The 21,482-nt window shown below is 54.2% G+C and overlaps 1 protein-coding gene across 1 annotated transcript in view; it reads right to left on the bottom strand.

Moving 5' to 3' along the window:
- Window positions 1-12,242: 12,242 nt before the first annotated feature.
- ADAMTS15 (ADAM metallopeptidase with thrombospondin type 1 motif 15) overlaps window positions 12,243-21,482 on the bottom strand; it is a 30,697-nt gene continuing 21,457 nt past the window's right edge. Inside the window, exons 6-8 of the mRNA XM_075909820.1 lie at window positions 18,747-18,928; window positions 17,574-17,749; window positions 12,243-16,645 (exon numbers count right to left, since the gene is read on the bottom strand). Coding sequence (XP_075765935.1) covers window positions 15,865-16,645; window positions 17,574-17,749; window positions 18,747-18,928 — 1,139 coding nt within the window. The 3' untranslated portion in view covers window positions 12,243-15,864. The remainder of the gene's footprint in view (window positions 16,646-17,573; window positions 17,750-18,746; window positions 18,929-21,482) is intronic.

The following is a 21,482-nucleotide window of genomic DNA, read 5'->3' as shown; positions in this document are numbered from 1 at the left end:
CATTGCTTGCAAAGGTTTCTCTCCGTTAACACACATGTAAAGCTGTTCTCTTCCCTTCCCCGCTCCACCCTCTATTCCTTTTATTTCCATTTAAAACAAAGGAAGACAAACAAAATCACATTCAGACCCAGGATCAGAATCAGATTTGGATTAGAATCTAATTAGTATGCACACATCAAGCCATCGACTTAAATGGAGCTGCATAAGGAATGCATTGGGAGTGAAAAATTAGTTGATCTGGACAGAAAGCAATGTATGACTTCCTCCCTGGCACTATCCCGGACTGCATATTAAATCACTTAGCACAGTTATTGCTCATGATTTGCATTTACACGGACAGCCCCAAAGCCCAGATCTGTTTGCCAGATAGCACACAACAACCCTGCCTCTTGCTGCTCCGGAGAGGCAAGTTCGGGGTCGGCAGCCCTGGGAGGCTGGTATTTCGAGTCGAAGCAGAGAGCGGTCCCCCGGGGGCTCCCTTCGCAGAAACCTTTCCTCGACCCCTGACCGGGGCGGGATACCAGTGCTAAGTGGGATGCCGGCACGCACACTGATGGCTTTTTAATGCTTCTTTCAAAGATGCCTACAGGGTTGGACTTGTGTCAAAACCCCACCCAGACCACATGAGGCCGCTCTTCTGTGCAACATGTGTTGTAAGGCCAGCAGGGGAAGGATGGTCCACTGATGAGAGCACTTGGATAGAACTCGGGGGGGGGGGGGGGGGGGCAATTACTTGCTTTGCCACTGACTCCCTGTGTGACTTGGGTACGTCACTTACTCGCTCTGTGCCTGTTTCCCTTCTGTGAAAGGGGGACTGTACCCTTGTCACGTTACTGGATCTTGAGGGGAGAAGCCAGATCGCTGATGAACCCATAGGTGGGGGTGTTGGCCCCAAAAATGGTATAGAAGAGGGCCATGTGAGGTATTGAATAAAAGCTTACTGTCTGATAATCCTATGTACGCTGTTCATGTGTTTGTATAATGTCTGTGTGTGCAATTATTAGCATGTACTTGTGTAGATACTGAAGATTTCCCTGCATGTGGTTGAGCATTGGGCAGGGCCGGGCCTGTGGACGTGCTAATTAGTGAGGCCCTGTGGGACAATGGCTCTCAATGGGCCAAGGATACACCTAAAGAATGGGGGCTGTCACCTGAGAGCTGCCAGCAGGGAACACAGAGATTGGCCTCTGGCCAGGTGACCTGCTACAGCCAAGAAGGGACCAGGAAGGAGGGATAAATAGGCCATGTGGTTGACGCCATCTTGTTCTCAGCTCAGCACTTCATCCCAGAGGCAGCATTGCAGGGATCGAAGAGCCGGAAAGACCTGTGAACCCATCCTGATTCTAGGGTGTGCAACAAGGACTTTTAAACCAGCAGCTGTGACATCTCTGCTAGAGCGTGCATCGAGGACTGGGAGATTCGATGCATGTAATGTACTATTCTTTAACAACCTTACTCTCATGCTTTTCTTTATTATAATAATAAACCTTTAGATGTTAGATGCTAAAGGATTGGCCCAGCGTGATTTGTGGGTACAGTCCAGAGGGTAAATTGACCAGGGATCTGTGGCTGGTTTCTTGGAACCGGACAGAACTTGTTGGGGGTAGGTGGGATTGGGTGCTAGGACCTCCCACCTGTGTATGAGGCCCGGGGCCATCTGGGGCACGGATATTGCTGGGGTATCGGAAGGTTTTTGCTTGTGAGGCTTCAGGCAGGCAGCTGAAGCGCTTGGTGGGACTGGTTTGTGGCCTGTTTGGAGAGGTCACCAGTCTGGGGGCTGTAAGGAGCCCCGGATTTGAGCAATTCGCCCTGAGCGGATGCCCGCAGCGGTGCCCAGACACGGCTCGGTCTGTCACAACCCCGCCTTGCATTAAAGCAGGGTGGTGAGAATAAATGTATTAACAGTTGTGGGGGGCTTGTGTCATGGCCAAGGGAACTAACTAGGGTATCTCAGTGTGTATTGTGGCCTCAAAAAGCCCCGTAGCTCAGTTCTGATCTCTCTGGACCACTGTTTTAGTTGATGAATATGGGGGTTTGTTTTGCTTGAAATGCCATTAAAGAGGCCTGGTCTCTGATTCTAGGTGCTCTAACGGTTACTGACAAGAGCAATAACCTCCCAGCAGGGCCCTCGGCACCACACGACGCACCCGGATGAAATGACCCTGCCACAAATGCGAACAGCCAAGAATGAACCCCCAGGATCTGCGCTGTCCCCGGAACATCATCACCAGCTGCAGCCGGGTAGGCCACTCCTTTAAGGCCCAGCAGACCTGTGCCGGTCAGCTCTGTGCAGCGAGCTCTGGCGTGGTGCTCCACGGGGCTGGCTCAGGGCTGAGAGAAAGCAGCCCAGCTCTTGAGGGCAGAACAGCAGGCCGTGGGGGGCCCGCCGGGGAGGCAGAGGGGCATATTGCCAGACCCTGTCGGGATGGGGCACTCTGAGGCGGTGAGCTGGGCCAGTCAGGCAGCTAGCTCCTCAGAGGCTGTGCCCGCGGGCTGCTCCTGCCCCGGTTTTAGCCGAGGGATGCTGCAGCTCCTTGGGGCATGGCCGTGACAGAACGGCAGACGGGTCCCAAATGTCTCTAGAGCTTTCTCGATGACCCCTGCCGCCCGTCTCTTCCAAAGGCAGCTCCGGCCCTCCTTCCGTGGCAGTGACGGACGAGACAGGCCAAGAATGAGGTGTCTCCAGTGTATTGAAAATGCATGAGGAGGCCGGGGTGGGGCTGAGGTATGGTTACGCAGCCCACAGCGGCCAGTGCCTGACCCTGGGCCAACAGACTAGGGCTCGCGCGACTTGAGGGGCTGGGCTACAGGTATCTGTGCAGACGTTGTGGCTCGGGCCAGCGCCAGGGGAAGGGTGTAAGCTTCAGAGCTGCCTTGGACTGTGTAGACACGAAGGGCCTTCTGTGGGTGTGCAGGAGGAGGACAGGAGGAGCCCCGCCAGTGTGCCGCAGAGCGAGAGGAGAAATTGCCCACTGGAGTGCCAGCATGGAGAGCTGACCGCCATGAATAGACGCGTCCAGGGTTTTAGGGGAGCTTGTTCCTTTAGGGCACATTGAGAGCTGTCCCGAGGGGAAGGGGAAGCGCACTGCTCCAGAAACCTCCGGGATTCACTGAGATGATTCTCCTAGAATAATGTTTAACAGACAACAGTCCTGGGTCTGCTTGATGCTTCGGCTGCTTCGACTAAACCGTCTATTAGGTCCTCTCCAGCCTACCCAAAAGCACTTATCTTACCCCTAGCTGACAGGAGATATGGCTACACCTCCATATTGCTCCTCCTGCCTGACTCACCCCTCACGCTAGCCTGTCTCCCTGTCTGCCACCAGCGCACGCTTCACAAGGGATCCCTACCAGCTGGGAAAACTCCAGGGGATGACTGTCTAGGCTGCGGTTGTGAAAGGGACTCCAAATCCTTCGCCAGGCCATTAGGATGCTCTAAAATGTTGCCCTCAGCCCAGCCCCAAAGTCCTTTGGAAGGTTTTGGAGGAGAAGGTTTATTATTAGGGCAGCAATAATTCCTCTTTGGTGCCTTCACCGAGGTGAATGAGCCTTGGGTGAAGTAACCCAGTGGGATTTCTAAGGTGCCAGCGTGCTTTTATTAATGCCAAGTGTTTGAAAGCAGCCTGGTGCTGGCAGGCCGTGCCCAGCCGCTGGCATGTGTAGCGGTACTAACAGAACCGCGTGCAACGGGGAATTCAAACCCAGAAACATTTACATGGCCTGTGTGCAGCAGGGAAGCGTTTCTAAGAACCTCCTGGCCAGGTTCCAGTCTGAGCAGAGCCACAAGGTGACCTCGGTAAGGCGCAACGGGGGCTCCAGTTCCTTTTTGATAAGGAGATAGAATCAGTCCAACGCCTTTCGCAAGGAACGGTTAGTCACCAGGATTGCTAGTTCGCTGGGCGTCACGTGCTCTGTGCTCCTCCAGGCAGCTACACAGAGCTGCGGCTAAGAACAACGCAGGGTGCTGTGGTAAGGGGGACGGAGACTGAGATTAGGTAAAATGCACCTAACAGGGATGGGAGCTGCTATAAGGTGGGTTCATATGTGGTTCCCAGAGAATTATCAGTGGTCTGCAGTCATGCTTGGAGGGCGTAATAAGTGGGGTCCCTTTGGGGTCATTTCTGGGGCCACTTCTGTTCAGTATCTTCATCAGTGGTTGAGAGACTGGCATGAAGAGCACACTTACAGTGCATGGATGGTACCAAGCTGGGAGGGGTTGCACATGCTTTGGAGGATGGGATTAAAATTCAGAATGATCTGGGCAAAGTAGAGAAATAGTCTGCAGGAAACCGGGTGATATTCAATAAGGACAAATGCAAAGGAGGAACAGGCAGGTGCACACATTCAAAACGGAAGATGACTGGCAAGGAAGAAGTACTGAGGAAAGGTCAGTGGACCGCAAGTTAAATCTGAGTCAACAGTGTAATTTGCTGCAAAAAAAGCAAACATCATTCTGGGCTGCATTAGCAGGAGTGTTGTAAGCAAGACACGAGATTACTTCTTCTGCTCCACTGATCAGGCCTCAACTGCAATGTTGTGTCCAGTTCTGGATGGCACATTTCAGGAGAGATGTGAAGAAATTGGAGAGGGTCCAGAGAAGAGCAACAAACATGATTAAAGATCTAGAGAACATGAGCTATGAGATGAGATTGAAAAAACGGGGTTTGTTTAAACTGGAAAAGAGAAGATGGAGAGGGGGCATGAAAGCAGCTGTCAGGTACCTAAAAGGGTGTCACAAGGGCGAGCCAAATATGCTGTATTCCAGATGCTGCCAGATGCTCCAGAGGGAATGAACAGAACAGGCCACTAGGCAAGTGATTGTCCAGGCCTGTCATCCAGCCTACATCTGGCAGTCAGAGGTTTAGGGACACCCAGAACATATGGTTGCATCTCTGACCATAGACGAATCATAGAACATTAGAACTGGGAGGGGCCTCGAGAGCTCATCACGTCCAGTCCTCTGCCCTGCCAGCAGGACCTACAGGCATTGATGGATGCACCAGCTCACGGCCCCGTCACAAAACTGATTCCACAACCCTTTGCTGGAATGTCAGGTGCTTTGCTTTCCAACCCCATCGTCTGAGATTGAGAGAAAGCTCTTGGCTGAGACTTTGCTTGTTGTTTGGACTTTGTTCCATGCCACTTTTTCATGTTGTTTGTTCTGCATTAATCTCCTGCTCCAGGAGAGTTTGTTTGGTATGGCTGTTCCATATCTCACACGTCACTCATGTCCTGCCCTTTCTTAGTATATTTCTCAGGTGAATTAATCAATTGTGCAGCTTTCCCTAGGCGATATACCCAGTCGGGCACTGAGTAAACAAACTTTGAGCTGACCAAACACAGACCACAATCACTTTATTTGAGCGGAGGGTTCAGACTGTGCTGGTGGTTTCCTCTTGCCTTCTCCTGAAGATAGATTTCCTCTCCCTCTCCTCTGTGCGTTTGATGAGATGCAGGGATGCTGGCTAGTCCCTGGTGGACATGGAGTTAACCTTAACTCAGTCCCCACCACCCTTCGCATGGGCACTCAGGCATGGGATAACAGCCACGTTCAGGCACAGAGGGCCAGCCGAAAGCCCATTGTCTGTGAGATGTGAGCAGTGCAAATATTTTGCTCTAAAGTGAGACTTTAATTGTGCAGGAGGGAAGAAGGAGAATCCGAGGAGCTACAGACCAGTCAGCCTCATTTCAGTCCCCAGAAAAATCATGGAGAGGGTCCTCAAGGAATCCTTGCTGAGACACTTGGATGAGCGGAAGATGATCAGGAACAGTCAGCATAGATTCACCAAGGGCAGGTCACGCCTGATGAACCTACCTGCCTTCCGTGAGGAGGTGACTGGCTCTGTAGGTATGGGGGAAAGCAGTGGTTGTGACATACCTTCACTGTAGCAAAGCTTTTGATACGGTCTCCACAGGATTCTTGCCAGCAAGTGAAGTATGGCCTGGATGAATGGACTGAAGGGCTACATCTAGACAGGCATGATTTTCCGCAAATGCTTTTAACGGAAAAGTTTTTCCGTTAAAAGCATTTGCGGAAAAGAGCGTCTAGATTGGCACGGACGCTTTTCCGCAAAAGCACTTTTTGCAGAAAAGCATCCGTGTCAATCTAGACGCGGTTTTGCGCAAAAAAGCCCCGATCACCATTTTCGCGATCTGGGCTTTTTTGCTCAAAACAATGCCACGTTGTCTACACTGGCTCTCTTGCGCAAAAGCATTTGCGCAAGAGGGCTTTTGCCCGAACGGGAGCAGCACAGTATTTCCGCAAGAACACTGACGATCTCATGTAAGATCGTCAGTGTTCTTACGGAAATTCAAGTGGCCAGTGTAGACAGCTGGCAAGTTTTTCCGCAAAAGCAACTGCTTTTGCTGAAAAACTTGCCAGTCTAGACGCAGCCAAGGTATATAGAAAGCTGGCTATATTGATGGGTCCAATGGGAAGCGATCAATGGCTTGATGTCTGGTTGGCAGTCAGTATCAAGCAGAGTGTTCCAGGGGTTGGTCCTGCGGCCAGTTTCGTTCAATATCTTCATTAATGACTTGGCTGGGGGGATGGATTGCACCCTCAGCAAGTTTGCAGATGACACAAAGCTAGGGGGAGAGGTAGATACATTGGAGGGCAGGGATATGGTCCAGAGTGACCTAGACAAATTGGAGGATTGGGCCAAAAGAAATCTGATGAGGTTCAACAAGGACAAGTGCAGAGTCCTGTACTTAGGACGGAAGAATCCCAAGCATTGTTACAGGCTGGGGACCAACTGGCTAAGCACAGTTCTGCAGAAAGGGACCTGGGGATTCCAGTGGATGAGAAGTTGGATGTGAGTCACATGGACTGCATTAGTAGAAGCACTGCCAGCAGATTGAGGAAATGTTTATTCCCCTCTATTCGGCACCGGTGAGGCCACGTCTGGAGTGTTGCATCCAGTTTGGGCCTCCTGCTACAGAAATGATGTGGACATCCTGTCATTTCAGTGGATGAGAAGCTGGATATGAGTCAACAGTGTGTCCTTGTAGCGAAGAAGGTTAATGGCATAGTAGGTTGCATGAGGAGGAGCATTGCCAGCAGATCTAGAGAAGTGATTATTCCCCTTTATTTAGCACTGGTGAGGCCACACCTGGGCTATGTCTACACTGGCGCAATCTTGCGCCCGAGCTATGCAAACGAGGCTAAGCGTGGACTATCGCCGAGCCTCATTTGCATATCTAATGAGCTGCCATTTTTGCAGAAGAGGCTCTTGTGCAAGAAGGAGCTGTCTACACTGCCCCTTCTTGTGCAAGAAAAACCCTCTTGTGCAATGCCGTTACACTGATTATTTTCAGACATAACAGCATTGCGCAAGAGGGTTTTTCTTGCGCAGAAAGGGGCAGTGTAGACAGCTCCTTCTGGCGCAAGAGCCTCTTCCGCAAAAATGGCGGCTCATTAGATATGCACATGAGGCTCGGCGATAGTCCACGCTTATATTCATTTGCATAGCTCTAGCGCAAGATCTCACCAGTGTAGACATAGTCCTGGAGTATTGTGTCCAGATCCGGGCCCCCCGCCCCCCCACAGAAAGGATGTGGATGCATTGGAGAGTCACACGGAGGGCAACAAATACAATTAGGGGCCAAGGCACATAACGTATGAGGATAGGCTGAGGGAACAGGGTTCATTCTGTCTGCAGAAGAGAAGAATGAGAGACAGCAGCCCTTCGAAATGGAAAAGTTTCAAAGAGGCTGGAGAGAGGCTGTTCTCAGTGGTGACAGAACAAGGAGCAATGGTGTCAAGTTCAGTGGAAGAGGTCTAGGTTGGATATTAGGAAAAACTATTTCCCTAGGAGAGTGGGGAAGCCCTGGGATGGGTTCCCTAGGGAGGGGGTGGAATCTCCATCCCTAGAGGTTTAAAAGTCCTGGCTTGACGAAGCCTTGTCTGGGATGATTTGGGCAGGCAGTTAGACTAGACGGCCTCCTAAGATCTCTTCCAACCCCAATCTTATATGCTTCTTAATCAAGCTGTTTGTGATTGGATTCTTTGCAATAGCATGCCATATTTGAACAGAATGTGTGTGTGTGTGGAAAGAGAAACAAACCATCCGTCGTGTTCAATAGATCATGTGATAGCAATTTTCTTTGCTTGTGCAAAAGAAGTTCACCTCGAACATTTTTGGGATGCCCTCAGTTTGCCAAGCACTTGCAATATGCCAATGGAGCTGTCCTTTTCTTTGTTTGGGATAACATAAAGAAAAGGACAAGCTGTCCCTGCTGGGAGCTGGATGTGGCATTTATCATCCCTGGACAGACATGGCCTGCTCCGAGGAAGGAATTGGGGCTTATCTCATGTTGGTGTGATATGACTTAAGGAGGGGAAACTGACTCATCCAGGGAGTGCTGGGAATTGCTCTGCAAGCAAGGGAAGGCGTAGCTAATGTTTTCTGAGCACCTAGCAACATTGTTAATGAGCCAAACTCTGCTCTTTTGGGCACCCATTGTAAATCTGCAGTTGTGTTCCTGGGGAACTCAGAGATGATGTGTGAAGTGGTGAAACTTAGCATCCCCTTGAGTCCCAGGACTCCTTCCAGCATTGGTCAATGCGATGGTCTGAGAGAGCCTCAACGAGGTATAAAAAGGGTGATGTGTAGTTTTGTGCAGGCTGCTCTAATGGACACCGCCTTTCCAGCAACAAAAGCAGCCATCTTCTAGCCCCCCAGCATGACCATTGCTCCAGATTGGATCCAGTTATGGTCAGTGCACCAGATTCACAGCTACCTTACCGCAGGGGGAATAGGTCCCAGGATGTCTGTGGGAACATACCAGTGTGCATGAATAGGTAACGCTGTGGGCGGAGAAGGAGTAATGGGTGTAATATTATTTAGCTTTTTGCAACTTTTTGCATTGTGAAGCCTGTGGGCACACAGCTGGGATGTTAGCTGGGGCCGCAGCACCTCGAGAAATAGCTACTTTAGTGATGAGCCAGTTTAGTGGAAGTCCTACTGTGTTACTAGCCAACGCGCAGTGTGGGAAACACAGAATGAGCAAAAATGAAGCAAACAGAGCAGGCAGGCAGCATGGGTGGACTGAGACCACAGGCATCGCTAGATTCCTATCCCCAAAATTGTGCACCAGCATGGAAGCAAGAACTGGGTCTTTAGAGGAAGCTGGCCATAAAGTTAAAGATGAGAAAACAAACACGCAAGGAAAAAGGACAAGAATTGAAAGAGACACGTTATGGCCAGAAATAACACCCAAAATGCAAGCAACTGATAGGTGTGAGTACTGTGACCCTAGGCCAGGGGTCTCCAACCTTTTTAAGCATGAGATCACTTTTTGAATTTAAGTGTAATCCAGGATCTACCTCAAACACAAACACCCTTGCCCCACCTCCTTCCTGCCCCTTCCCCGAGGCCCCACCCTCCTTACTCCATCCTCCCTCCCCCATCCTCACTCACTTTTATCAGGCTGGGGGCTCCACCCAGGAGTTTTGGGTGCAGGAGAGGTTCAGGACTGGGGCCAGGGTTTGGAATGCAGGCTCCAGCTGGGCACTGCTTACCACAGGTGGCTTCTGGGTGGTTGTGGGGCAAGGGGCTAAGGCAGGCTCACCCCTCCCCCTCTTCCTTTTCTTCCCATGCCCTGCATAGCAAGAAGGAGGCTCCCATGGGTGGGGAGCAACTCTAAGGCAGAGGGTAGAAGCTGCACAGCAGTGCTTTAAAGGGGCACATGAAGTGCCTGCACTTGACAGCCTCCCAGCCAAACCTCTCAGGATCACCCGTCAAAGGCTCCAAGATCTACAGGTAGATCCCGATCTACTGGTTGGTGACCACTACCCTAGGCAGAGTATTGTGACCCTAGGTGATTTGGTTTGGTTTACTGGAAACCAAGAAGCGAGAGAGGGACTGATACCAGTATTTACAGAACTGAGAACTCTGGCACCCACAAGTAATCCTGGAGACATTGACTCTTTAAAGATGGCGGCAGGGGGCGTAGGACACAGGATTCAAGTGTACAAGAAGGAGAAAACGTTCTAACCCTTGTCAGTTTCAAGGCATCTGAACTGTCCAGAGAAAGGTCAAGACGACAGCAGAACAAGAATGCAGAGGGACGCTAAAAGAAGCAGGAAGGAGGCAGACGGGCTAAGACTGCAGACCTCAGGGTCCAGTGTATGCACAATGGCAAACAGCACACAAGGCCGACGTTCAAATACCTACCCTCTCGACAATGGTGCAAGGAGTGTGGGGAACAGGAGCCATTTTATATCCCAACGCCACAGCTACCCCAGGAAGGAGGAAGCAACAGTCCATGCAGTGGGGGCAGATGGCAGAACAAGGAGCAAGGTCTCAAGTCACAATGGGGCAGGTCTAAGTTTGAGATTAGGAAAACTATTCCCCTAGGAGGGTGGGGAAGCACTGGGCTGGGTTCCCTAAGGAGGGGCTGGAATCTCCATCCCTAGAGGTTTGTAAGTCTCAGCTTGACAAAGCCCTGGCTGGGTTGATTTAGTCGGGGTTGGTCCTGCTTTGGGCAGGGGGCTGGACTCGATGACTCCGGAGGTCTCTTTCAGCCCTACGATTCTATCGTTCTATGACTGTTTCCCCTTTTTCCCATTGAGACTAGTCTGGATTTGCACTGTGATTTAGCCTCCAGCTTTCGAGGCTCTGCTGCCCAGCGGCGGGTGGTACTTTGTGGGCTAACCACCATATTTGCTACACAATAATGTTGCTTATCTCCAGACTGCGCTTTGCCACTTGGCCTCAGAACAGTGTTATTGTACATCCCCAACACTCAGACTCCCTCTAACATCGCCACTCGTCACTGTTGCTGGGGTTCCAGCCTCCCCCCACAGTGCAGGGGGAGCCTTTGGATCTGCTAAAGTCACATAGCAGACACCTTCCTCTTCATGCGCTCTCTCTCCATCCTGTTTGGAACCCCCCTTCAGGTAGTTGAAGGCTGCTCTCAAATCCTCCCTCGCTCATCTCTTCTGAAAACCATGGGGCTAGAATATAAGGATCTACTCCAAGGAGGTGGACACCTAGAAACCAAGCTGCAGGTAGGGACGGGAGGAAACCATGTACAGCCAATGAGACTACCAAAATACAGAGTTCCATTAGCCCCGGTGGAGCCACTGAAGAAGGGAGTGGCAAGCCTGCATTAGAATAGGCATCGATGCATTTACTGAAACTAATACAGAATGGCTCCACCGCCTGCTAGCGGGAAGAGAACCTTCGGGTCAGCTGATGGCTGCCTTTGCCCCCAAACCACTGACCTGACCATTGAAACAAGTCATTCCACTGGACCGTAGGGCCCAATCGTTGGCAGTCTATCCAGGGCAAGCGTCTTTCATTGTTTGTGGCATCAGGAAGGGTTTCTGGCATAGTGAGCAACTTGACAACCTTTTCCACAGCTTTTTGGCAGGTCCCGGAGCATACAAATGTCGATAGCATCAGCCCTCCACCCCCACCCTTAATTCTCTTCACACTGGATAATTTTTAAAAAGTAAAAATGGTTTTTTAAAAGCCAGCCTAGAACCCATTGGCTACGTCTACACTGGCATGATTTTCCGAAAATGCTTTTAACGGAAAGTTTTCCGTTAAAAGCATTTTTGGAAAAGCACGTCTAAATTGGCAGGATGCTTTTCTGCAAAATCACTTTTTGCGGAATAGTGTCCGTGGCCAATCTAGATGCACTTTTCCGCAATAAAAGCCCCAGTCGCCATTTTTGCGATCGGGGCTTTTTTGCAGAAAACAGTACTGTGCTGTCTACATTGGCCCTTTTGCGCAAAAGTCTTTTGGAAAAAGACTTTTGCCCGAATGGGAGCAGCATAGTATTTCCGGAAAAGCACTGATGAGTTTACATGAGATCGTCAGTGCTTTTCCGGAAATTCAAGCGGCCAGTGTAGACAGCTGGCAAGTTTTTCCGCAAAATCATGTGATTTTGCGGAAAAACTTGCCAGTCTAGACACAGCCCTTATGTTGCACAGCTGGGGACATGTACACTGATTCTTTACAACTATTTTTTTTTAAATTTAATCAATAAATCTGAAATTATATATTTTTAAAAAATATCATTCGGCCAGCCTCCATGTAAGCAAGCCAAGCAAATTGTTGGCCACACACTACCTCCTCTCTGTAAACTTTGGGCTCTTTGGGATGTACCTTGACCAGTTAACATGTGTGAAGAATCCAGCCTTCAACTCTAGTAGGGCTGAGTTCAGAGCACAGTCTGATTCTGCTCCCAAGTCTCTAGAATACACAGACCTGTACCCCAAGAACCAGATGGAATTTTAAATACCACTTTATTTCAGGTTTGCTTTCAATGCACAAACAGCAGAGACTGATGTACAGTATACATGGTATACACAAAGCAGCCAGTACAATAGGCATTTCTGTCCTTCTGCCATACATTTTGCAAAAGAACACAAAAGAACCAAACCAAGCCCCACTCCGCCTCCTGCACAATTGTGACAGCTGATGGTGCGGGGGACCAATTTGGGTTTTTATGGAAAGATGTAACGGGCAGCCCCTCGGGTCCAGCTACTCAACAGAAAGCACCAGGCATTCAGCACCGCAAACCCACCAATAAATGTAGGAATATTCCATATGGTGGGGAATCAGAGACAGGGAAAGAGGAAAACTCAAAGGGCTGCACAGAGATACTGTCTCAGAGGGGAGCCGTCAGCTTGTATCTGCAAAACCTACAAGGAGTCCGGTGGCAAATTTATTTGGGCATCAGCTTTCGTGGGCAAAAAACACTTTGTCAGAGGCTTGGAGACTGCATCTGACTATGTGGTTTTACCCGCGAAAGCTGATGCCCCAATATATCTATTAGTCTTTAAGGGGCCACTGGACACTTTGTTGTTGGTACAGGCACTGTATAGTGGAGGGCCTGGTCTAGTGCAGAACTCTGGACCAACACCCCCCCCCCCCAGGATTTGGTTTCCTTTCTCCCGCTCCCCCCCGCCCACATCTCCATTCTGTAGCCAGTAACCAGCCAGTCCAAGTTCTCTCTCCCCTGCACGGAGGCTGGTTTTGCAGCCCGAGAGCATGGGAACGTGAGACCTGGCACTGTCCTATCAAGGCCACGGACTCCCAGTGCACTGGGAGGAAAAGTGAAATGAACGTGCCAGCAGGGGGCGTTTTGCGGGAATGCCGGATGAGGGGAACCCTGGCTCTCCCGGAGGAGGAGCGTGGAATCACTCCTGGGATTAGGCAGCAGCAAGCCCCGTCCCCATTCTGCTTGGCGTGCGAGGGACAGCGCCGGCACCGTTCAAAGGCCAGTTGGTGTTACTCCATCCAAGTCAATGGACTGAGTCAACAGAGCCGTGCTGGTTTACACCGGAGGAGGCTCCGCCCCAGAACCCCTAAATCTATCCACCCGCCCCCCGCCCCTGCAGAACTGCCGGTGACCCCAGTGCTACCGTTCCTGGAGATGCTCGGAAACCCAGCATCAGGCGAGGTTAATGCCCAGTGTAATTGAAAATAATAAACCAGGGTTCTCTTGAATTTCTCTCTGGGGTTATTTTGAAGCCCAGTGGCCTTGGGGCCCGGGCCTGTCCCACGCTTGCCTAGGCCACAATTCCCACTTGCTTCCGTGGGACAAGGAAGCATCTTCTTGCCCCTAGCGCGCGGGGGGGCCTCCCGAGAGTCTAGCTGCTGGCATCCCCCCACCAGAGGGAACCAATGGATACCAGCGCGTTTGGGGGCTGGAGAACATCCCCTGGGCAACACGTGGACCGAGCAGCCAAATCCTGCATGCGGAGGCGCAGGGCAGAACACGGCCGCCCGGACGGGCTGTGTGCCCTTCAGCGTGCTCCGGCGAGAGCGCTGGATGCTCTGGTGAGCCCACGCATGGACGCCCTGGGGTGGGCTGCTAGGGGCAAGCTCGCCCTAGAACCGTGTCCTGTCCGAATGTGGACGCTGCCCGGCCCTGCCGTGAGGGCTTGACGCCCTCGCGCGGTCCTGTCCAGTTCTGGTGTCTGTGGGCTGGCTGGGGGGCCAGGTGGGTAGGAGGGGCCAGGACAGAGCCATGGGGCGTGTACTAGAGGGGCGGCGATTGACCAGGCAGACTTTCAATACAAGTTGCTCATGCACTTTGGAGGGGGGAGGTCCTACAGCTGGCTGCCAATCTCTGGCAGCAGGAGGCCGATGATCTAGGGCTCGGTGCCTGAGCTACCTCGCAGCCAAGGGCCAATCATAAAATAACTACGTGCCCCTGCTCCGGTGCCTTCCACGCCAGGGTCCCACGGAGCTTTGCAGAAACCGAGCCAGCTCCCCACTGAACACGTGGGGCAACGGGGCCCCAGGCACGTGCTTCGCCTTCAGCCTGTGTATTGCCCCCGGATGCAGGTGGCAACCGTTGCCGACGTGGGGCTGTCTACCCGGCAATGGCGGGACGTGACTGGAGCGTGCGCTCATGTGCCTGAGGCGCCGTCGATCTAGCTAGCCTGGGTCCTGGAGAAGTGCAAGGCCGGGTTTGCGCTCTGGGCGTGCGTCCCTGCACCCTGGTGGAGCGCGCCTGGGCTGGACCGCACGTCTCTGTAGCGCCGCTGCCCCGGGACACGCGCCGGCTAGATCCAAGCTCAGCTACGTCTGCACAAGCTGTACCCCACTCCCCCGTTACAGGCCCATGCCCATAGGGATGGACTGGAGCCAGTCAGCCCCCCAACCTCCCTATTCCCCTGGCCCAGCCCGCCTTTCTTTTCTACGTCAGCACCCAGGATCTCTGCGCCTTTGAGAATTAACCCTGAGCAAAGGTGGAAGGAGACGCGGGTGGAGGAGAGTTGGGGACCAGGCAAAGTGACGTGCCCAGAGCACCGTTTCGGAGAGAAGGCTCCGGCTTTGCCACCAGGGGCTGGCGCATGTAGAGCGCGCTTGGCAGCGCTTCTCACTCTTCAGAAAGCACCATGCCGGGGCAGGAGGGGCAGGACCCCTAGAATTACCCTCACACTGCCATCCCTCTCAGCTCGGCCACGTACAGGGGTTATGGGAATACAATTTGCACCTGGTTGCGGATACCACTTACTCTCGGCCCCTTTTTGCTGTGCTCCCAGCATAAAGGCATCCGGCCCAAAGAGCTTCCGTTAAAATAGACCCACGTCGTCTTAGAGATACACTCCCCTCCACGCACCCTTCCCAAAGCACCATATAAAAAGGCATCGTCTTCTAAGAGGATCCTCTGGAAATGACAAAATTACCCCAGGAACGCAGGGGTTGCGTCAACCACGAGGAAGGGGAATAAAAATTCGGAGTTTAAGCACCATAGGAATCTACATCGTTCGGTCCAAACACGTGGAAAACCAAAGCTGCCGGTCAATGACTAGTTTGCAGCCCTGCATGACAACGTTGCTGCAGCAAGGTCTCCTGAGTCCTTGCTGGCAAGCCCCGAAGGCGTCCGTCCGTGTTAGACCCCAGTACTTTATTGCACCGGTCGTCCTTGCAATGCTAATTCCTCTTGGTCCCGTCTAGCACTAGTGTTTCAGGGGCGGGGACGACCCTTTGGAAGGCCAGAGGGAGGCTGGCCATGGCGAGACAGAATCACACTCCTGTTGTCCTGGGGGTTTTGTTCGGTCCCGGAGAGCAGTCCCCAGAAACCGACCTTGCCCTCCCTCCTGTCCTTCCCGCTCGCGCCCGTAGCATCCTCTGGGCGGGGAGGGAGCCAGGGCCGCTGGGCAGCTTCGAGGTAGATGTCTATTTCGACTCCGTCTCTGAGCAACCTGTTGGACAACACCGCCCTGGGCCCCCCTGAGGGTTTGCGCGCTCTCTCCCCGCTGCTGTGCCTTAGGTAAGAGACCCCTCGCCTCAGACCACTCCCCTCGCCCTCCCCCCGCCACTGTTCAGCCCTCAGCTCCAGATCTCCAGCCAGAGACACACCAGGCCTTCTTCAGAAGCAGCGCCGGCGGGGTCAGCACGGCCTCAAGGTGCAGAAGTCCAGCTCCTGAGGCTTCTTCCTGAGGTTGCAGCGATCCCGAGGCAAGAGCCGGCCGGCCCGCGCCGTGCACTTCAGCATGCGCCTCTTGAAGCCCCGGCCGCAGGTTTTGGAGCAGGGGGACCAGGGGCTCGCCTCCCACGCGGGGCAGGGCTCGCCGCACATCCGGACGTCGACGGGCCGCTGGGCGGCATCGCAGGCGGAGGCCAGCTGGCCGTAGGAGTCGCGGCACTGCACGGCCCGCTTCTGCAGCCCGCTGCCGCAGGAGACGGAACAGGCCTCCCAGCCCCCGGCCGCCCACTTGTAGGACACGCGCTTGTAACTGGGCCTGCCCGGGTCCAAGCGGTTAGACAGGCTCAGGACGCTGTTGTTGAGCACGGGCGGGCTCTTCCCGTCTTTCCGGTGAGAGGACTTGTCCTCTTTGCTCTCCTTGGGCAGGTAGAAGGAGTAGCGCACCCGGGGCGGGGTCATCTTCCCCACCGACAGCACCTCCACAGTCAGCGGCTCCTGGATGGGCTTGAAGGCCTGGAGGCTCTCCACCGCCGTGCCGGTGCCGCTGTACCGCAGCACGCTGCCCTTCACCATCAGGTCCCGCTCCACCGCCGAGACGATGAAGTGCCCGTTCAGCAGGTACCTGCCCTGGCTGTTCTTCAGCGCCAGGTAGTTGTCGTCGCTGATCAGGCCCTTGTAGCCCCGCTGCCTGACGTCGATGCTGGAGGCGCCTGCCGGGATGACCACCACGAAGTTGTAGCCGTGCCTGGGGGAGAAGGGGGTGTCAGTGGACCCGGGACACGTTTGGGTGCTGGGACAAGTGAGACTTGTCCTGCCTGGGGCTGCTGCTTCCCCCACTTCCCCCTCCCAGCTCTGCCGAGGCCTTCCCCCGCTGCTAGGCCAACGGAGGGACCCACAGCTCGGCCAATGTGCCTGTCCCTGACCCGTGTGGCCCCACCGCAGCCCTGCCAGCGCGCCCCCACCCAACAGCAGCTCTGTCCCGGAGACCTTCCCAGCCCGGAATAATCCCCACCAGAGGAGCTGGACACACTGCTTCAGGGTGGGCTCTCCCCCCACCCCGTCCCCCCAACAGGCCTTCCCCCTGCAGGGCTCAGCTCTCGTGATGGTGCCGTGCAGCTCCGCCGAAGGGGAGGGAAGGGGGGAGCGGGCACTTGCCCCTGGGCCTGGCAGTTCAAAAGGACCAGGAGTCCCCCGCTGCCACCCCCGAAACTGCGGCAGTGGTGGCCCTTTAAATCTCCGCCGGAGCCCGGCGTGGCACTGACCGATGCCTGGGGAAGGGTCCTTCCGGGGCACGGAGCCGCAGGGCTCCAGCCAGTCTCTTGGCCCCGCTGCGATCACTAATGTCGCTAGGAAGCCCCAGGAAATCCCCCGTCTGGGGCGGGTTTGGTTCAGAAGCCTCCAGCTGACCGGCTCCCTGGTCCAGGATCATCACAGAGCCTTCTGGCAGAGCCACGTGAGAGCCAGCTGGACTCAGCTCCCCCCGAGCCAGGGGCAGAGCGCATGCGCGGAGGCGAGCCGCGGACCGAACGCCAGGTGCTCGGAAAAGCCAGGCCATGCGGATAACACCCCCGGCAGAGTGCCCCTCCCTAGCAGCACGGCCATTCACCCTCCCCCCACCAGCCTGACGGTTCCTGGCCCCTGCGCTCAGGGCGCGTGGGCAAAGCAGCACTCACATGGGTTTGGTGAACAAGCCGGAGACTCTCTTGCAGCTCTTGTTGTCGCCGCCGCACACGCTGCACTTGTCGAACTTCTTCTTGGAGCCCAGCTTGCCGTCGCACCCCGCTTTGATGCACTTGCCCTGGACGCAGACCGAGGTGGAGTCGGGCGCGCAGGGGGTGCCGTCCACAACCTGGGGTCGGCCCGCAGGCCGAGGGGAAGCACAGCCATCGGGTCAGGGAACGAGATTTCACCCCCATTCCAGGAGGGAACTTTTGGAGGCCGTTCAGGACTACTCGCCTGAAGTGCGGCTGCTCTAACCGAAACTGACAGAGCAGCCCAGTCCGGAAGAGGGGTGAGTCTGGAGGACACAAAGCCCCTTTGCTTCCGTTCTGGGCAATGTTCCCTCTCATCTTTGCCATCCAGGTGCAAAATAAATGTTACGGGCAGCTGTGTGTGCGAGTGTGCACCACCCATAGAAACATAAAACCGTGTGGTGGGCACTGGGTGGCATTTGAAACTCTCCTGAGAAGTGGGAGAGAGAACTGGTTCCAGGCTGTGCCTTCAAGAGGCGCTCAGCAGAGGAGTGTCCCCTAACAGCCGACTGCCCCGTCCATACGCACATCTCTCCTCTGCTCACACGGCTTTGCTCTGCAATCCCCAGGGCAGCCCCCTGCAAGCTAGCAGCTTCTGAGAGCCAGTTAACCCTTGGTAGCATCTCATGCACGCCCCGTCCCCAGTCCCGGATCTGGCCGTCGGCCCCGCCCTGTGCGTGTGAGCCAAAATCCCCGGAGGGAAGTGTCTAGCCGTTACCCTTTGTTCCTGCTCTGGTGCCATAGGCATGCAGTGTGGGATGCTTTACACACACAGGTCCAGGCATGGGGCCAGAGCAACAGCTGGTGCAAATTAGCAAGGCTCCATTGATTTACACCAGCTGATCTGGCACGTGGCTTCTCCGTTAATCCCCTTCATGTCTCACGACAGCACCAGTCGCCCCGGAACTGGCTCCTTTCTCTTGAATTCCAGTCTCCCGGGGAGGGGGGGCCCTGCGCCTCCGGGGCCGGGAATTCGAAATGTGTCCAGCGCTGAGTCAGAACCACCCTCCCGTCCGCCCCTTGGGTTCCCCTCTCGCTCCTCCCCCCACTTCGTTTACAGCCCCCTCTTCCCCCGTGCCCCTGCTCTCCGCTCACCTTAGGAGCCAGCACGTAGAAGTAACCGGTGCCGTTGGCTCTGCAGATGAGCTTGCATTTGTCCCGCGGCGAGACCCCCGAGTACTTGGGGACCCAGGAGACGGTGGCGGTGAGCCGGTTGGTGCTGTGGTTGTGGCCGTTGAAAGCCTCGCACTGCTCCTCGCGGAAACTCTTCCCTAGGCCTGGAAGGAAACAAAGCAGCGGTGGGCCTTTCGGCTCGGAATCCGGGAGCAGCGGGGGCCACAGTCTTCTCTCCCGGGACCTGGCCTTACTCCAGTTCTGTTCCATGGGCGGAAGTGGAGTGACTCCTGATTTACACTAGCGCGGTTCCAAACGCCTGGCAAGCGCACTTGGTCCCCAGCGGGACTCTTAAGAGCTGCCGGTGTCTGCCGGACTCTCTGGCGCTCTGGGTTTGCCACAGCCAATGGACGGAACCTTCCGTGTTGCAATTCAGGAGACACGTTACGTCCTGGGAAACGCCTGACTCTTTGGATAGCCAGGGCCCCTTCTAAGGAACAGACGGGCCCACAGGAGAGTGGTTTGTGGGGGTACAGCAGGCCCACCCTAACCCTAACCAGGTACCTAGTTACCCAGAGGGTCACTACCCTGGGGCCCAGCAATTCAGCTGCTGCGGAGGCAGCGATGGCACCCGGAGGCCTGGGCCCTTTAAATCGCCACCGGAGCACGGCGAGGTGCGCTCCAGGCAGCTCTGCAGGCTGGGCAGCGCTGGGGGGTGGCTGCCCCAGGCCCCGCCCCTCCTGCCTGAGGCCCTGCCCCTTCCAGGACAGTGGAGCCACGCCCCCTCCCACCTTGCCCCGGTGCAGGTAGCGTATCAGTGGAGCAGGATCAGCAGCCGTGGCGGGTACAGAGAGCCACTTCAGGCTACACTCCCAAAAAAGGCAATGTCACCTCCGGGGGGTGGCACCTCACGACCATTGTCTGGAACACCCCACAACCATTGTTTTGCAAGGTGGGCGTGGCCACCCGCTGTTATTGCAGTCTGGCAGAAAGGGGAACAAGGGGGAGCAATAAACAATAGTAAAGCTCTTCTCCCCCAAGGGCCTCCAAGGAGAGTAAACAGCATTATTCCCATTGTATAGATGGGGACTGGTGAGGTCCAGAACTGGGCAGTGCCTAGCTCAAAGCAGCTCATTAAGAACAGAAGAACGGCCACACTAGGTCACAGCAAAGGACCATTTAGCCCAGCATCCTGTTTGCTGACAGTAACCAATGCCAGGTGCTTCAAAGGGAACGGCCAGAACAGGGCAATTCTTGACTGGACCATCCCCTGTTGCCCATTCCTAGCGTCTGGCACTCCGAGGTTTAGGGACACCAGCGCATGGGACTGGATCCCTGACTATCTTGGCTAATTGATGGACCTGTCCTCCCTGAATTTATCCAATTCTTCACTGAGCCCAATTATATTTTTGGCTTTCATAACATCCCCTGGCAATGAGTTCCACAGGTTAATTGTGTGTTGTGCGATGATCTACGCCTTTATATTTCTTTTAAACCCACTGCCTATTCATTTCAGTGGGTGACCCTTGCTAGTTATGTTATGTGAAGGGGTGAGTAGCCCTTCCTCTGCACGAGTCATGATTTTATAGACCTCTGTCCTATTCCTCCCGCTCAATTGTCTCTCTTCTAAAATGAGCAATCCCAATCTTTTTAATCTCTCCTCTTATGGAAGCTGTTCTATTTTACTGATCATTTGCTTGCCCTTCCTGGGAAGTTTTCCACAACTTTTCCCATTCTAATAAATATATATTTTTGAGTGGGGCCAGCAGAACTGCAAGCAGCATTCAGCATGTGGGCACACCTTGGATGTTCCAGACTGTGTTTGTTTTATTTCATCTGTGTATTACATGCTCCTTGCCAAGCGTCTGAGCAGCACGCAGTAAAGCCTGAATAAGGCCAGGCCTACAGTGGCAGAGAAAATCAATGCAAGATACACAGCTCCACCACGGTGAACTGCATAGCTGGAATCAATGTACCTGGCATCAATTTTCTGGGGCAGCCCCACAGCAGGAGGTCGACCATAGAAACTCTCCCGTTGACTTCCTGTAGTCCTCATAACTGCGAGGCGTTCTGGAGTCAATGGGGATGCCCTCGGCATTCGATTTAGCAGGTCCTTACCAGACCCACTAAATCAAATGCCAGACGATCAACCTCTGGAGCACCAATCTTCCCGGAAGTGTAGATGTACCCTAAGACACCTGACAGCTGTATTCGGAGGGACACAGTGACCCTCCCCAGGAGATGGCAAGGGAAGAGTTAACACTCTCTCCTGAGCAGAGGAAACTACACAGCTGCAGCCCGTGAGTGCAGAGAGTGTGGCTTCCATCCATGTCTATGGCTGAGCCCAGCTGTGGTGAATTAGGCAATTCCCCCCAGCACATTAGAGGAGGCATGTGCTGGGAGAAAGCTGGAGTAACAGGCATTGGAGCGGAGTCCAGCTGGTGGGAAGGAGGTGGAAAAGCTAACTGACCAGGCCTTTCCAAACGAGTCACACCTGCGCTGCACAAATCAGTCCTTTGGGTCCCTCCCCTGCAGCAGCCAGACCTTTTGAGAGCTGGCTTCACTCAGAAAGGCTGCAGGGTCTTATTCTTGTGCTGCACAGGGGGCTTAGGGATTGTTAGAGAGCTATCTACAGGGGTGTAGACTGCTGCCCATCCCCATGGTGTCTGGGCAGCTCCCACATATAATCCAGAACAGAAGCCAAGTTCGAAGAGGATT

The sequence above is a fragment of the Pelodiscus sinensis genome, chromosome 26 (assembly GCF_049634645.1).
Source record: "Pelodiscus sinensis isolate JC-2024 chromosome 26, ASM4963464v1, whole genome shotgun sequence".
NCBI lineage: Eukaryota > Metazoa > Chordata > Testudines > Trionychidae > Pelodiscus > Pelodiscus sinensis.
Note: the sequence above shows the minus strand (reverse complement) of the source record. Positions and strands in the feature narration are given on the sequence as shown.